The 16,527-nt window shown below is 46.0% G+C and overlaps 5 protein-coding genes across 5 annotated transcripts; 4 read left to right on the top strand and 1 right to left on the bottom strand.

Moving 5' to 3' along the window:
- Positions 1-1,378: 1,378 nt before the first annotated feature.
- On the top strand, positions 1,379-1,852 carry PtA15_18A429 (uncharacterized protein; the record flags this gene model as incomplete). Its single annotated transcript, XM_053164966.1, has 1 exon — positions 1,379-1,852. The coding sequence occupies one exon, from the start codon at positions 1,379-1,381 to the stop codon at positions 1,850-1,852; it is 474 nt and encodes a 157-aa protein (XP_053028924.1).
- Positions 1,853-2,282: 430 nt separating this feature from the next.
- On the top strand, positions 2,283-3,195 carry PtA15_18A428 (uncharacterized protein; the record flags this gene model as incomplete). Its single annotated transcript, XM_053164965.1, has 3 exons — positions 2,283-2,301; positions 2,380-2,442; positions 2,525-3,195. The coding sequence occupies 3 exons, from the start codon at positions 2,283-2,285 to the stop codon at positions 3,193-3,195; spliced, it is 753 nt and encodes a 250-aa protein (XP_053028923.1).
- A 2,453-nt stretch (positions 3,196-5,648) lies between these two features.
- On the top strand, positions 5,649-7,082 carry PtA15_18A427 (uncharacterized protein; the record flags this gene model as incomplete). Its single annotated transcript, XM_053164964.1, has 2 exons — positions 5,649-6,189; positions 6,412-7,082. The coding sequence occupies 2 exons, from the start codon at positions 5,649-5,651 to the stop codon at positions 7,080-7,082; spliced, it is 1,212 nt and encodes a 403-aa protein (XP_053028922.1).
- Positions 7,083-7,364: 282 nt separating this feature from the next.
- PtA15_18A426 (uncharacterized protein) lies at positions 7,365-8,863 on the top strand (the record flags this gene model as incomplete). Its single annotated transcript, XM_053164963.1, has 3 exons — positions 7,365-7,579; positions 7,651-7,902; positions 7,990-8,863. 3 exons carry the CDS (start codon positions 7,365-7,367, stop codon positions 8,861-8,863), a joined length of 1,341 nt encoding a protein of 446 aa, XP_053028921.1.
- Positions 8,864-12,562: 3,699 nt separating this feature from the next.
- Positions 12,563-16,156, bottom strand: PtA15_18A425 (uncharacterized protein; the record flags this gene model as incomplete). The annotated part of the gene is made up of 19 exons (XM_053164962.1): positions 12,563-12,715; positions 12,811-12,876; positions 13,108-13,167; positions 13,251-13,287; positions 13,392-13,550; positions 13,657-13,677; positions 13,752-13,907; positions 13,994-14,155; positions 14,244-14,326; positions 14,393-14,451; positions 14,522-14,577; positions 14,689-14,815; positions 14,903-15,017; positions 15,099-15,202; positions 15,316-15,430; positions 15,527-15,670; positions 15,764-15,870; positions 15,940-15,974; positions 16,053-16,156. 19 exons carry the CDS (start codon positions 16,154-16,156, stop codon positions 12,563-12,565), a joined length of 1,863 nt encoding a protein of 620 aa, XP_053028920.1.
- Between the last annotated feature and the right edge of the window lie 371 nt (positions 16,157-16,527).

The following is a 16,527-nucleotide window of genomic DNA, read 5'->3' as shown; positions in this document are numbered from 1 at the left end:
ATGCAGTTACGGGCATGGGCCTTCCTGTATGTTGGGCCTTTACTGGTTCACTCGCCATGTAAGTTCCTTTTCCAACCAATCATGTATTTCTATGACTTCAAGTTTTGTGGCTGATTCCCCATTTGTCCTGTCAGCGAGCCAATTGAGCAGATCCTCACGTGGTTGCATCAGTCCACCGGGCTGATCCCTCATTCTGTAATGAGTGACTGTGCTCTGGCAATCAAGGCGGCAGTCACAGCAACATTCGACTACCTGATGGATCAAGCCCCGAGGCATTACTGGTGTGTCTTCCACGTCATCAAGGCCTTCAAGGCCAAAGCACTTGTCCACTTGGGAAAACGATTGCAGGAGGCAGTGGACGAATTCGAAGTCATAATGTACTCGGGTAAGTACCCACACAGCCGAATGATGATATACCTCAGTAAGTGGAGGCAAGTCCACCCGGCATTTGCATCTTACGTCGACTCGCAATGGTACACGTATATCGAGCATTGGTCCCGGTTCTACCAAACAGTAAGTGCCTCCCTGCTTCCCCTCCCTACCTAATCACATAATGACTGTTTTCTTTTTTGGTTGGAAGACCGCATACCAGGGCATCGACACCAATAACTACGTTGAGGCATGGCATAACGTCCTCAAGACCCGATACCTCAAGCCATCCACACGACACCGTATCGACGAAGTGATCCAGATCTTTTGCGATATCGTTGAGCCAAAATACAGCCGGAAAACCTGCCAGGTCAACACAGGCTTTGTGAAACAAACAGTTAACCGGTTTCAATCACATGCCAAGAGTCGCGCAGACGGTATCGCGAAAGGCTACCTGGAGCTGATAGGTGCCAAAGTTTACAGGCATACAAATCATGTAAGGTTATAAATTGCACACTAAAGCTACATTTATAATCACTCGTTGACATGGATCTGTAGTTCACCATTGGCAGTTTCTCAAGCCCGTCAGTACATGTCTACCGAGTTGGGTTCGAGCAACCAACTGGTGTTGCCGAGGGCCGCCTGATCAATTGCGAATGTCCGTATTTCACTCGCCATGGTAGTGCATGTAAACACATGTACTACCTGGCACGAGAATATAAATTGCTAACTGTCAAGGGCCCCAAACAACCAACAACGCAACCCTGCTGTCTCTCTCGACAGTGACTCGGAGATAGAAGTGATTAGCTGCTCAACCTTGCCCACAACAGCCACCTCAAAGCGATCCAATGCCGAAGCGCTCTCGCCGCGTGACAACGGTTTTCCTAAGAGGGCCTGCCCCGATCGCACGGCGTTCACTGGCTTTGATACGGCGCACCCCGCACTTCGCCCGCATATTTCGAGAACTACGAATCCCGAGTCCAGCACGAGTAAAACAACACATGTATCAATGGCAGGACCGTTCTCTCACGAGGGGAAAATGAACAACTTACTCAAGTCTGCGACTGTGGCGTTTGACCGAGTGAAGGAGGCCCTCAAGAAAAAGGCAAACCGCAAAGATTTGGCCAAGCAATCCTCAACATCCCGGATGCACGAGTTTCAGGTCCTCTGCCACACCCTTTTGCGAATGGTTGAAGATCGTGTATCAGGGATCGGTCTCACGACGGCACCTTCGTTTCCGGACGTTCGAGATATTTCTCGGCTCAATGGCGCAGAGATAGCTGTTTTGGTCGGTGAGCTGGCGGAGGTCGGTTGGGCGGCGCTGAAGCGGATGGATGGGCTGCTGAAGACCAAGACGCACTCAAAGGCTTTCAGTGGGAACTCAGACGAGCTGTCGATGATACTGTTTAAGGAGCGTCTCTTCGAGCTTGTGGGGATGCTGGAGGATGCGAATCTGGTGGCTGCGAGGACGCAGATACGATAGCGAGAGCATGTCGCGGGGAGAGCTGATGGAACAGTAAGATTGGAGCGACTCAAGAGCGGGCAAGAGGAGGGCGAGGCTGAGGATGATATCCCGATGCACGAGGGGTTGCGGCTGGTACATTTGTGGGGGGAGCACTCGGAGAGGGGAGCTGCTTATATCGTGGAGCGGTTGATCAAGGACCACCGACTTCATCGATTTGGTACAGGTCAACTGTCGATCATTTCATTTGCTATCACGACTACAAGATCTGCCATTCCATTGGGTTATTGCCACTGCTGATCACATATCCTAGTTACAATTCATTATTACTTAATTTTCAAATCATTGCCACCGTTTTTTTCCATGTACATATTTTTTTTAACACTGGTTGTCAGATTTGCGTTGAATTTAATTTTCTATTTCTCTGGCTACATTTGCGCATGCAGATGTGATGAGCCAAACCGACCAAAGTTCAACTACCCGCGGAAGGATCTTACCAAAAGAGAACACTCACTAATCCTTGAGTTCGCGAAAAACCCAAACTCCAGCTTTTCAACCCCCCTACAACGTGGACGAACATCTCGAAAACTCTGCTACACGCAGCGACCAAAGTAAGTACGATTACATCTGAACAAAGCATGATAATCAAACTGATGAGATTATTTTGCTTTGTTTTGTGCGGCACAACGTCAGATGCAACCTGCCGAGGCCATTACAGTAACGGTTCGAAGGAACAAAGCGGGTCTACTTCAAGAAGCAAACGTCACTCGAGTCCAGATTTTGAGCCAAGTCCAAAACGAACTCGAGACCCGATGACCCGGAGCGAGGACAGAGCAGACGAAGAGTCATCACTTGGAAGGCGGAGCGCGAGGCCCTCGAGGAGGAAGACAAGTGCGACGCAAGACCGCTCGTACATTTCCTGGAAAGACGTCCCAGAGGCGGAAGTCAGCCGAAGATTACCAGACAAGGACGAGACCGTGATATCAAGTCGAGAAACATCAAAAGAAGAGACTCAACCCGTAGCAGTCAAAAAGGAACCCGAAACGGCGGAAGAAGAACCACCTTTTGATCCAACGATCGAGTCCAAAGAATATACCGGGGACCGTTTAACAACTCCGGATGACGAAGCAAGCATCAGTAGTTGGATAAGCGAGACAGACCCGTCGATCGAGAGAAACCATCAGCGGGTAGAGGAAACGAAGGAGATTCTCGAGCGATTAGAAAGTAATTTCCGAAAAAGTATTAGGAAAATCACGGCATTAGTTGGAGGTGCGCAAAAAGGAAAATTGAGAGACGAAGTAAAAGAGCTTCAAGAAAACTTAGAAAGAGACAAAGCCGATTTGATCTCAGTGGCTAGTAAATAATTTATTTGCTAACCTGTCTTCCCGAGCTGAGAGAATCTTATTCCCATCAACCCCCTATCATCAAAACTTAAACCTTTGCAACTATCTGGGATCGAGTTATTATCACGCAAAGTTAAACATAACATCAGGCTGAGATGGGTGCAGTCCTCGGACTCAAATATGTAACTTTGGTGATCCAAAAGACAATGAGGGGCACATGTTCCTCCCCTTCCTCTTGCAACAATCAACATTTGTCAGCCTGGGGCCCGCACATCAGCAAGGCCATCACCTCTTCCAACCATCCCCGTATACAACCAATGAGGTTAGAGAAACAAGCTCTCCTGCAGTTCCTGTCGGACTGATTTGGTTATCTGGGCTCAAGAGCAAATAAATCGATGTCCCTGAGCCCCACCTGCTCGTAAGCCCGGCAAAGGATCCCGGTGACACTTCGCGAGATCAAGTATGACTTCAAGGGTACGTAGAAAAGATGGCTATTTTCAACCTACTGTAATCTAACTAATGTTTCACGTTGTCAATGCAAACTAAACCAGCAGAAAAAATATTCACCACTAGAAGTAAAAGCACATTCACTTGAAGAATTCACGAAAAACCACTGATGAAGGAGAAGCGCCCAATGTTACTTGCGGGTTTAATGGTTTTGCATAGGAGAAATAAGAATTGTGCTGATTTGTGCTGATTTTTTTTTCTTGTCAGACCTGCTTTTAAATGTAGTTAAATTTTGGGTAGTCCGAGGCAGTGATATCCTGTAGGTATAGCCAGTATGGCCCTTGTGCGCAAAGGGTAGGAAACTGGACTATCTGGATTTGTCCGGGTATTAATGGGGAACCAACTACCCAGGCTGAAGTCTGATCATGGCGTATCGCGTACAGGATGTTGGTTGGGCCAATGTTCTGAAGCAGGCCAACATTTCTTACGTAGCTCCACTGGAAAAGAGCCTGAGCATCCCCTTTTACAGCTGCATAGCTGTGGGCTAGGACATGACCGCTGTCTCGGTCTGTAAACTTTATCATATTGACATTGTCGGTGATTAACGGCCGGGTTGCCGCATGTTGTTCGTCGAACAAGGAACTCGCTGGCCTCCAATCGTCGACATGAATGACTTGATCAGCAACGGTTGGCGGAGTGTGAGGTCAGATCTTCCACAAAAAATCGCAACGCGTTTGTTTGGAAATCCAAGACTCACAGCCAGCCATGATGTGCTCGCCAAGTGCAACCACAGAAGAAGGAGAAAGAGCTATCAAGAAAGTGTATAGCTTCATTACCATTGTGGTCTTTTGTTTTTACTTGGCTTTTTTGTCACAGATTCAGAACACGAAGATTCCGAAGAAGAGTAGATGTTAGTAAGTGCTGATGCTTGAGGTTTTTGGAGGGATCAAGCATACGAGGTTATCGTTCCAAGTGCGAGTCCAAGAGAATCTTGACAGGATCAAAGACAAGAGAGCTAAGCTTTACAATATTTATTGATATTTTTAACCTGTTCAGCGGTGCAGAGAGGTATTAAGAATCGATAGGGTAAAGACGTGACCAAACCGTTTTCGCAACCGCGGCACAGATAAATATTGAGTGCGCATCCACCCAAGTGCTCTTTATGGTGAAAATGGTAGCGTCTTGGGTATCATGTCAACTTCCGTTGGCTGCCATCGATATTTCCACTGTACAAGGTCGAAGAAGCATTATACGAGATGTTCCATTAGTGAAGAAGTCGACTGTGGCAGTGACATCTGTTTCAGCTGGTATTTAACCGAGCTCCGTAAATAGATGTTTCTATCAAGCAGGAATCATTTGGAGCTTTCCATAAGGTACATAGCATATGCCTCACCACGTGGTGATTTGTCCCTTGTATGTCACCCCGGTTGTTGGGACCATCAAATGTTTTCATCGGGTTTCGGGACCGAAGGGCTATCGTGTTTCAGGATGCTGGCATTGATGATGGCCAGATGAGGCTATGTAGTCGGTTGAGAATTTGAGCGCCTGAATTTTTTGGAATGTTTCAATACGGGGTTAAAGGGTGCTTATGTTCTGTCTGGAGGCCGTGGATACTTCCATCCCTAGAACGTGTCCATCTCGGGTCTTGCTAGGTTCCGGTGAGATCAGGATAATAAAAACAGCCTCAGGGGTAGAAAACTGTTTTTTGCCGGGAGTTTCCTTTTCCCTTCCCAAAGACAGTGTTTCTCAAAAACCGCGTCACAACACCTGTTTCTTTGGGAATATCCCCACTTTCCCTGCCTTGGGAAGCCTGTGCTCTCATCCTTGTGGTGATGTGCAGGTGCCGGCGTGTCAGGACTTCAGGACTGGCAGCGCCGCAGTGGGTGGTAGACCCACATGTCAAGCTCATGTTCAGAATCAGCACCGTGGGGAATTTCTGTAATCTGCGTGAAAGCCCGGAAGGTGTGGCAGCACTTCCAACGCGGTGTTGATAACCATAAGATCCCCCACTCAATAACACACTGGTCATGTCTGATAAACGCATGCACGACCCCGCTGAGGGGCACGAGAAGACTAAAGAAAACTTGTCGGATACTTCCGATACTATTGTCGTCGACGATATCGCAGACTCTGATGATCCCGACACTCTCCACGAAGACAGCTCAGATGAGATGGACGAAGACAGCATAGAAGACAGCGAAGACGACATGGACGATGACAGCGAAGATGATTCCGACCACGAGATCAGTTTGCCAGATGACTTGAACAAGGCTCTCAAAGCGATCAAGACGCCCGGGACTTTTGCGGCATGGGAGGTGCTGCTGGGAGCTCTACCGGCTGGGCTCCATGTTGATGGAGTGGGAGACATCTCGATGCCCTTGAGCGAAGAGTGCGTTCGAAAACTTATCGCCAAAGCACACCAGGCTCCCTTCGGCCGCAGAAGCGAGACACTGGTCGATGTCTCTGTCCGCAACACATGGGAAATCGATGGCGATCAGTTGCGCTTCCTCGACCCCTTATGGCTGCCTTACTTGGTCGATTTAAACAAACGTGTCGCCAAGAGTCTTGGTATCGACAGGCCGATTCGATCCGATTTGCACAAGCTGCTGATATATGAAAAGGGGGCCATGTTTAAACCTCACACAGAGTTGGAATTATTTCAATCCACTTCGACCGACGATATTTCAGACCGGATACTGACCAAGCGATGATTTTTTATCTTCGCGGCAATCTGTAGCACTGAGAAAACACCTGGCATGTTCGGGACTATGATAATCTGTTTGTCATCAGCTCACACGGGTGGTGAAGTGGTCGTCAAGCACAACGGTGAAACCAAGACTTTGAGCACATCCGATGCAAAACAATCATTTGCGTGCTGGTTTTCCGATGTGACTCACGAGGTGCTGCCCGTGAAATCTGGTTATCGTTGCGTCTTGACTTATAATCTGGCCACCAGGCCCGATGAAGCCCGGCCATCAGCAAGTACATTCGACTTGGAAAAGGTGCCGCTCCGACAAACGCTCAGACGCTGGAGCAAAGACGCGCGCCTCTATGATGCGGAGAGCTTTCTTTACTATCCCCTTGAACATGAGTACACGCAAGCTTCCATGTCTCTCCAAGCGCTCAAGGCTGAAGACTATGCCAGGGTCAAGGCCGTCCAGGATCTTACGGCCGAACTTCCCTTTGAAATATTCTTGGCATTGATGGAGAAAAAAGAACAGGGGATGTGCGAGCCAGATGGCACCGATGACTACAAACGTTGTGGCGGCTACGATGGCGAGATCGAGGTTGATGAGACTGGGGGCTCGCATGTCCTCGAAGATGTCGATGACACTGAATATGTTGTCAAGTCACTCCACGCACTTGATGGCAAGGCCATTGCCAGCGACTTTGATTTCGATACAGACCAATGCACTGAGGACGATCCCTTTGCCTTTGTCGGCATTGCCAGAGAAGAATAGGAAGCTTACCACGGGAATTGGGTATGTCCGTCGACTGAACTTCTTTCCATTATTCAAGCGAGAGGGACTCATCAGGAATCTGCACCTTCGTACTTCCAGGGCCCTTCTGCTACCCATTGGTATCGCTGCGCAGCTCTTGTCATCGTTCCCCACGAGAACCTTGAAGACTATTTATCCGAATGCGAATCTGGGAGCAAAAAGGACCAGAACAGAAACAAAATTCTTTGCCACCTCGGACAACGTTGTTCGCTCCCTTCAACTTCAATACGCCTGCTTGATCTGATGGCCAAAATCTGTAGCAAGCGCTCTGGCCATCAACTGGAGCCAGAGACAGTGAGTGCTATCCTCAAGGCCGCCTGTCAAAACGGTCACTACGAGCTATTCCATGCCGTTGGCAGCTGTCACCAAGGCAATTTACCACTTTCGTTTGTTGATTGGGTAAGGGAATGGCTAAGCGCGCTCCCCGACGCGGACCGCGCTGAAAAGTACGAGAAGTGGTATGCTCGAGATTTTTCTCTGGGTTATTCAAATCAGCAGCTCATGCGTGTCTGATTGAAATGTCCATCAGGATACCAGAACTCGTCAAAGCCTATCCGTCCGTCGCCGATCGCGTCGGCTTCTTTGATAGGATGTCAAAACCCACTGGTGATGCCTCTGCGCCAGATGCAGCACTTACAAACCAGCCCTGGGCTCAAGATTTACTCCGTCAATCTATCCAAAAGTCACTCGAGACCACCTCGACACCCACTGAAGAAGAGGGAAGCGCGATTGTGACTGCGGTGTTTAATCTCAATGATACCTGGCCAAAAACATCCGCACTGTAAGCTTTTGATATCTATCATCGAATCATGTATGGAAGTCATGATCTGGACTGTCTCTGAATTCCAATTGCCTCCAATCTGCTTAGTCTCACCTCGATATTTGACCACTTCCCTAAACCTGAAGCAATTGCTTTCTTGCTTGCTTTCCTTTCGCAGCTCAAGACTCTTGAAACAAAGGCAGGTTTGCCGAACCCCGAAATCTTAGAACTCCGCCGAAATCTTAGCTCGCGTGTTTTTAACCATGAAAGAACGCCGTCGAAGATTGTTACAGGAGTCGAAACCGAGTACACGCGGGCACATTGGCCGGAGGTCTCCTCTGATGCGTTGTCTGAATTTCTCTGTGATCTTCGCGACCTGAGCACCGATAGAGAGAGTTTGCTGCAGCCGGTTATCGAACAAATAAGCGCACAGCATGCTACATTCTCAGAGATAGAAATGAGGGATTTCTGGATGCTGGTCCTCTGTAAACTCATCGAAATTCTAGTCGCTCGATCAGTCCCGCTCAACACGCCGTTGTACCAGCAGCTCACTAGACAATTCATCGCGCATTTTGACGACCAAACCCTTGGACCATGTCCGCATGCAGGCATCAACCCCCGATGCGCTCAATTAGAATGTACATGTGACGACTGCGAGAAAGTCAATGAATTCCTCCGAGATGGCTCGCAAAACCAAAAGGCCGAATTCAGACTCAAAGACCGAGAGGCCGTTCGCCATCTGGTCCATGAGATCGATCAGAGTAGGGCCCGTTGTAGCCAAAAAGTCGATGAGTGGATCTCGTCTCGAACCGTCATCGTCAAGAAGTATGGAACCCTAGAGGAGGACGTTGCTGAATGGAAAATGCAACGAAAGTTCTTCTATCAGGAGCTTTTTCGCGACATCAAAAAAGAACATCTCGAAAGTCTGCTCGGTGCTGAAGAGACTGCCCGCCTGCGATCGTTGGCTGAGTTAGCACAATAAGCTACTCTGCGCATCTAACAATTATTAAGCCTCACAATCCAGTCAAATAGCATTCATCTTTTTTCCTGCTTTGTGTAAATACGTAACCATGATTTCCTGTCTCAAAGCACTCGCATCGGTGGTCTGTATCAGGTCTGGCTAAGACCCCACTATCTTCAAAAAGCTACAACTCCGGCTAGCCGGCGCCAAGTCTAGCTACTCCTAACTCATCAGCTATCTCCCCGTCTATCTACACGACTTGAACTGGTGGGTTCCCATTTGGAACACTTCAATTTTTGGAAACATTGTCGAAGGTCAACCAATGGTGATAGAGAAAGTCTGAGCAGACCAAATTGTAGGGGCAGTGATGTAGCAGAAGGTACAGTGCCCGGAAGAAAGTTTTCATGACATTTCTTTTGAATGGGAGACTTACAACCAATGCCTCTTAAGTTCTGAGTTATTGGGAGGATGGACAGAAAGGTTTCAAAAGAATGAATATAAGTAATGTTTTTGGAAAAAATAAGTGCATAATAGCTGAAAATATTCTTTCATGAAATGATAATTTTGGAAAATCTTTAATACTGTTCCAAAAAAAAAAAAAGAAAAATCAGAATCAGTAAACTGACATCCAACATGAATGATAATAAATGAAAAAAATGAGTACCAAAATAAATTTCAAATTTTGAGTGGCAGTGAAAGCACATCAAAAATTCCAAATTTGCACTGCAGGTAACAAAAAAACAGTATTTGATGTGTTTTCACTGCCACCCGAAATTTGAAATTTATTTTGGTACTCATTTTATTCATTTATTATCATTCATGTTGGATGTCAGTTTACTGATTCTGATTTTTCTTTTTTTTTTTTTGGAACAGTATTAAAGATTTTCCAAAATTATCATTTCATGAAAGAATATTTTCAGCTATTATGCACTTATTTTTTCCAAAAACATTACTTATATTCATTCTTTTGAAACCTTTCTGTCCATCCTCCCAATAACTCAGAACTTAAGAGGCATGGGTTGTAAGTTTCCTATTCAAAAGAAATGTCATGAAAACTTTCTTCCGGGCACTGTACATGTGAGTCAGTTGCATGGAGAGGCTAGAGGAGGAGCTCCCAAAAATTAAAAACCTCCCAGCCAAAGCAACTTCCTCGCCGCCAGCCACAGCAAGACTAGGGGGGGGCTTGTGTTAAGTTAGACTATTTTGAGCATCATGACCAACTGATCACAGTTATTTTATGAGAAAGACCAGAGGCCATGGCAGCTTTGCTGCTGCAAAACCAAGGTCTCTGCACTTGCCAGCTCAATTTGACACCACATGCCACGGACAAGACAAGCCTCCACGTCACTGTTGCACAAAAACTTGGCTGTTCTCTGTCAAATAAGGCCATTGCAGTCTCTTTTCTTCCCACTACATGTCAATCTGGCCCTCATTGGGGTACTACCAAAGACCACCAGTAGAGGACTTCCTGTCAATCTGGAAAACCATAGTTTCTAGGCAAATCTAGGATTTGGGATGATTGAGCCCAGATTTCCTTGTGAAATCTGTACAAAACTAAGTTCCCAGATTGACTGGAAGTCCTCCAAGTATTGCCATTGGAGCCTGATCCCCCCACTATGCCAGCCCCATTAACAAGAAAAATCAATTGTCACCAGACATCAGGCAACATCAAGTAACAACGGCTGCTATTTTTTTCCTGCTCAGGTGCTACCACAACTAGGCTACACTGACCCCTTTGTTTCCTACAAGGGGCTGTTCATGTGCCCAACTTGACAACTGATGGGGTGCTCATTATTTTAAATATCCTCAACATGTCTGACCTTCCAAATTTTTCAAGTCTTTCTGTTTTTTTGTAATTTCTCACATAGGTAGCCTTTTTCCTTATATGGAAAGAGGCACAAAAGACCCTTTTTTTCTTTCTGGATTGGCCCAATGTGGGCCCACCAGTCAGGGCAAGCTTTGGTTGGCTGTGGTGGGTTACCCAACATGCCTAACACTGCAAGAAAAATTCAAGCAACTGCTAGCAGTTGACATGGGGGTTACTGCTGTGGAATTGCTGTTCTAGCTCCACCCAAACACACATAATATTTTTCTGCATGGTCACTGTGCATGATGCACAGTGACTGCATTGAAGCTTGGTCAACAGTAAGCCTTGACAAAGGCTTGTGTAATACCACAAGCTTGCTTGGATGTCAACTGCTTGCAGTTGCTTGACTTTTTCTTGGAGTGCAACTGTGTTTCAACTGTGGGGTCACACAATGTAGCACATTTGTTGAGTTGGCCTGCCCCCTGAGTTGGAAGGCAGGCCAACAGGGCCCAACCAATCCCTCACCAGCCATGGGCCAACACTATCAAACTTAGGGCAGACAGGTTGGGGCCAACCTGTCTGCAACAGTGCAGTTTGGCCAATGCAAATCTGAACACACATTTATCATTTAAGTGGAGGAATTCCCGTCAATCTGGCAACTCAGATTTTTCCAGATTTTGCGGGGAAATCTAAGCTTGATTGTCCCAAATCCTAGATCTGCCTAGATTTCCCTGCAAAATATGGGAAAATCTGGGTTTCCAGATTGGCGGGAAGTCCTCCAGTGGTGGACTACTCAAGCTGGCGGTCAAGCCAATGCATCAGATCAAGCTGTCTGCCGCGTATTACACATCCCACTGGCACTGATATGCCGCGCAATTTAGTGGCCTGTTTGGTGCACAACAAGTTCCAACCCAACACAATGCATTGCATCAAGCATCCGTCCTCAATAACCTGTGGTGTAGTCTATTGGTAGATTGTAGAGGTAAGCCCTCCTATGGGTTTTTGGATCAAAGAAAGCCTTAGGGATGGATGCATGTCATCATGAAATTTTGATAGCTGAACTGCCAAGTCAACCCAGGTGCCAAAAGTCTCTCTACTTTCTCTATATTGGATCCTCAGTCATGTCTTGTATATTGTCATTGATAGCCACTTCTCCCCATTTGCCCGCATCAGAATACATTAAAGCTCCTATTCATTCTATTCTTTTGTGCTTGGTTGAAAACAACTGTTGTTTTATTCAGTTGATCAGACAAGCTCACAACCCTTGAAGCATTGTTCTGTGGTCATGAAAATGTAGCCCATATGCTTTCATTTTTTTCTTCACATTGTGGGATTTCCAGCTCCTCTTCTGCGGTGCAGCCGTAATTTCCCTAGTAGTTGAAATTCCAGCATCTCCAGTCGCCTGGGGATCTTTTACACCTCCCTGTTTAAATGGCTTTCCAAGCACGCACAGTTTTGATCTCCTCATCTCCAAGTTGCTGTTGGTTGTCACCATGAGCAGGCGTGACCTCATTTGAGCCCTTCAGGTGAGCTTTGGTGTCCTTCATTGTAATATAATGGTGAATCAGTTCCGAAAACAATGCCGTCTCATGAAGCAACCCCTCCACCGGAGTAATGAGGGCCCCGGGCCCTGGGGGATTTAGTCGCGTCATTGGCAGATACTACATACTGGACAAAACATTTTGCTTGAATATTCTCCTTGAATACCAACACTTAAAACAACTCTGAATTGATTGACCATGAAAAATGTAAATATATATAGATATCTCTGAATTGATTGACCATGAAAAATATATATAGAGATATCTCTGAATTGATTGACCATGAACAATGTATATATAGATATCATAAAAAAGGAAATAGCAAAAAAAAAAAACTGTATACTGCAGGAGTGGGTACAATTGGGGCCAGTTTTATTGATTCTTTTTCTCGGAAAGTGTTTTCTGACTGCTTTCCTTCGAAGACGACGGAGCTGAGGCGGAGGCACTTGACGGCGATTTTTTGTCCTCAGCGCCAGCTTGACCGAATTCATTGACTCTAGAATAATCAACCTTGTAAATCCAGTACTTGATAAAAAACATATGCCCAACCGGAGTTGTTTTGATGCACTTTCAGTGAATGTCGGAGATCCGAGATTGAAAAAAAAAAAAAAAAAACATACCTGATATAGTAGGACCACAAACACAACATCATCTCTAAAGCAAGCCACTCGATGTAAAACGGGCATCTGTTTTTTTTTTTTTTTTTTTTTTTTTTTTTTGGGTGTGTGTGTGTGCGTGTGTGTGTGTGTGTGTGTGTGTGTGTGTGTGTGTGTGTGTGTGTGTGTGTGTGTCAGTGTGTGTGTGTGTGTGTCAGTGTGTGTGTGTGTGTGTGTAGGCAAAGATGATGAGCAGCGTGCGGCAGAAATACATAAAAGAAACCACGTCGGATGAACAAGACCTGGAGATGGTCTGCTTACTTTTATACAGAACGCAAAAAAATCATCGACGATCGTGTTCAAAGTTTTGTACATCATAGCCTATCGAAACGTTCAGGGAAAGGGGAAGACAGAAAGTTCTCATAAGTTTGCCGCACTTGGTCCACAGCGACATAATCACTTACTTTCATGGGCATATGAGCGACAGATTTGAGTTTGTAACTATGGGCGCCCAAGGAAGACATTATGTAGATTCCGGAAATGAGCCAGAATGCCACATAGATGCAGCAAGGATATGCATGAGATACAGGAGAGAGGGTACGCACTTGATTACTAATTGAGGGACAAGCTCGATGAACCCAAACGCATACACGAAACTTGATAATGTGCTGATTGTGAAGCTGTACCACCCTCGGTGTTCATGGTAAAGGAGGCTGTAAATTGTGTATCCAAGTAAACTCGGAACAGTTACGTACGACACCCAGCTGTTCAAAAGGAAAAGGGAAGGCGCAACTCCGAATCCGTCAGTTATGATTTGTCTTTCACATGCACATTTTGGAACAAAAAAAATATTTTGGGCGCATGACTTGCCGGAACGCTAAAGCATCATATCTGGAAACATCAAAAAGCATAATAAGCATTGGAAGTCTGCTATGGGTAAAACAAAGGTGTGGGTAGGGACAAACTCTTGAGTCTTCTTTTCATCTTCCGTGAGAACGTGTTTGTCGGTCACTTTGACCCAAGGCAAGAATTTGATGTTACCTTGGCCATGAGAGACAAAATTGATATCTACAGCCTTGGTAATTTTCCAAGCTTCAATAACAACACCAGTTCCTTGACCCCTGATTGATATACAGTGTGTTCAGTTTAATTTTTAGAAATGTAGGCAGTAACATTAGCGATGGCCGAGGGGTTGATATTCACTCACAATAAAATAATCCAGCTTGTGCCCTCACTGTTATCAAGCAGATAAAGTAAGACCACAACCTGAACAAATATATTAGATAGAATCGTTCGCAGTGAAACCCCAACGAGTTCTTTCTTGTTTCTCCAATGGGAAACATCTGATGAGAAAGCCAAGAATTCAAACCTGTACTCACATACACCGCGCATGCAGACGCGACACACATGATCAGCAAAATATGTGCTGAAGAATGAAGTGGAACGTTGTAACTCACACGGCATGTAATGCGGAAACAAGGAAGGTAGTAATCAATAGCCAAGAGGCGGTCTCGACAAACATTCGCTTGATTTCGTCCAACTAGAACGGGCAAAATAAACCTCATCAGCGCCTCGGGCTTTGAATGAAAAGAGAAGGCGGAAGTACTTCGGCGGCACCCCCTGCTTTGTCAGCTTGCTGATCAAAGGCCACGGTCATAGATGCGACTGGAGGAAGCAGCAGTTTGCACGAGTGAGATCAATGAGTTGTGAAGGCTAGACTAACAGAAAAACATACACAGCTGGAACTTCCAGTGGCTCATTGGTGCAACCTCAACTCTCAAATGCAAGGAACTATTCTTCGGCGGAAGGCAATTTGTATACATCCATCAAAGTGGAGAGTCTAAGTAAGTCAGCGGTTCAGAGTGAAATTCCTGGGGAAAATGGGCTGGTTAGTGAGCTTACGTAACAGTATCATTGACCGGGGCCAAGCTATCTTTTAATATCCAGAAATCGTTAGGAAAGACTACCGGATAGCGATAATAGTTGCCTGTCATGGGGTCCTTCTGGCGCGTTGGTGGAACGTTAACATCTGTTGGGAATTATCCGGGGAAATCAGTCCAGCGAATAACATGGGGTCCCCCACCCGTATGTAACATAGAAAAAAAAGAAAGCTCACGAGCATGGACAACGGGTGGCAGCCGGTTCAGCGGAAGCACGTTGAAATCGGAAACTACTCCGAGGGTCAAGTTTGGGTGATAGTAAGATATGATTGGTGTCGCTGTCGAATCGTCCTGATGAGGTTTCGGGAGGGGTTCGAGGACCAAACGGTCAATTGCAATCCACTTCGATCAATCAATCAAAGAGTATCTTACTTCAGATGTTTTTACATCATTACCTGTGCTGGTGGTGTTGTCAGACCCGCCCAATAGACTCTTTGTTTTGCGAATGTTTCGTTTAGGTAGATATCGGGTTAGCACTGTTTAGGAATCGTTTTGAACCATCAACGTGCTCATTCTCAGCATAACTTCTCCAGCGATCTAACTTCCCCAGCGATCGATGTGAAGCAAGATAGAGTTTACAAATACTCACATTTTTGTTTCCTGTACACATCCAACGGGTTGTAGCCAGGTTTCCTAGGATCGGTCTGGGCATCCTTTTTTGAGATGGTGAACACAGCCCACAAAGTGCCATTATTCTGGACTGACTGGGAAGAAAACCAATGAGAGACGAGATTAGTTTGATTGTCGGTTGCACGCCTGAAAGTGATTTGAGCAGCTTTTTCAGAGCATAGTTCGTTTACCTGGGGGACATTAAAATCAGATTCCCAAATTTGAGTCCAATTCCAATCACCGAATCGGATATCAGAAAATTTGTGTCGAGGTAGATCGTCGGGATTCTCGTCAGAATACATGTCCGAAGATGTACTTAATCGGACAAGTATATCCTGATACGTATGGGAAGATTGAGCGGGGGATACAAGGTCACCAGGAAGATAACAAGAAGATATTTAGAAGAGAAGTTATATGAATTGACGTACGAGTGGTGTACCGATCGGCCAGATTGGTACGGTGGTATACTCTGCTTCTACTTTGGCCGGATCCTGAGCAGTCGTTGGACCGACGGTGGAAGATGGTTTTAAAAAGCCTGGCAAAAAGATCAAAACGAACTTAGTAGCTGGTATTCCAATTCCTGATTGGCGCAATCCAACCTCACTTGAGCTTAACCATGACGAAGCAAAATAAGCGAGCCTAGATTTGAGTCACGGTAGGTTAGTAAGGTCTAGACCGAATACAGCAAGTCTCTTTAAACGAATGAAAATAACAAACAGCATGAGGGGTGCATTTTTGAGAATGGTGGATAAGAATCCGGCTTGTTGTTGAGCAGGTTGAGCAGCCGGCCTGGCCGCTACCTCGCCGCTAGGTTTACTCATCAAGAAACCGTTTCGGCCAATACAACCGGAATCTTCTCTTTTAGGTGAAATTGATTTGTCGAATCGGCTTCAGTTCCCAAGAAGTTCTTCAGATGCGATAGAATGCGTTTAATCGCTAACTCCGCCGGATCAAAAATCGAGATTGTACTATGAAGATCCGGGCTACCTACCAAAGAGCCAGACAGGCGGACGAAGTTATTGATCTGTCAGTTACATGCAAAGGCTAGGTGGAAATGGTTGGTAGGAAGGAGGGATACAACTCACCTTCGTCTTTTGCCGCCACGTAAATTGCTGATTGTTGAGATTCGCCCAGCAAGTTTCACTTCTCTGTAACTTTGTGGCAAGTGATGCTTGTAGGACCGACCCGACCG

This window comes from Puccinia triticina, chromosome 18A (assembly GCF_026914185.1).
Source record: "Puccinia triticina chromosome 18A, complete sequence".
Taxonomy (NCBI): domain Eukaryota; kingdom Fungi; phylum Basidiomycota; class Pucciniomycetes; order Pucciniales; family Pucciniaceae; genus Puccinia; species Puccinia triticina.
Note: the sequence above shows the minus strand (reverse complement) of the source record. Positions and strands in the feature narration are given on the sequence as shown.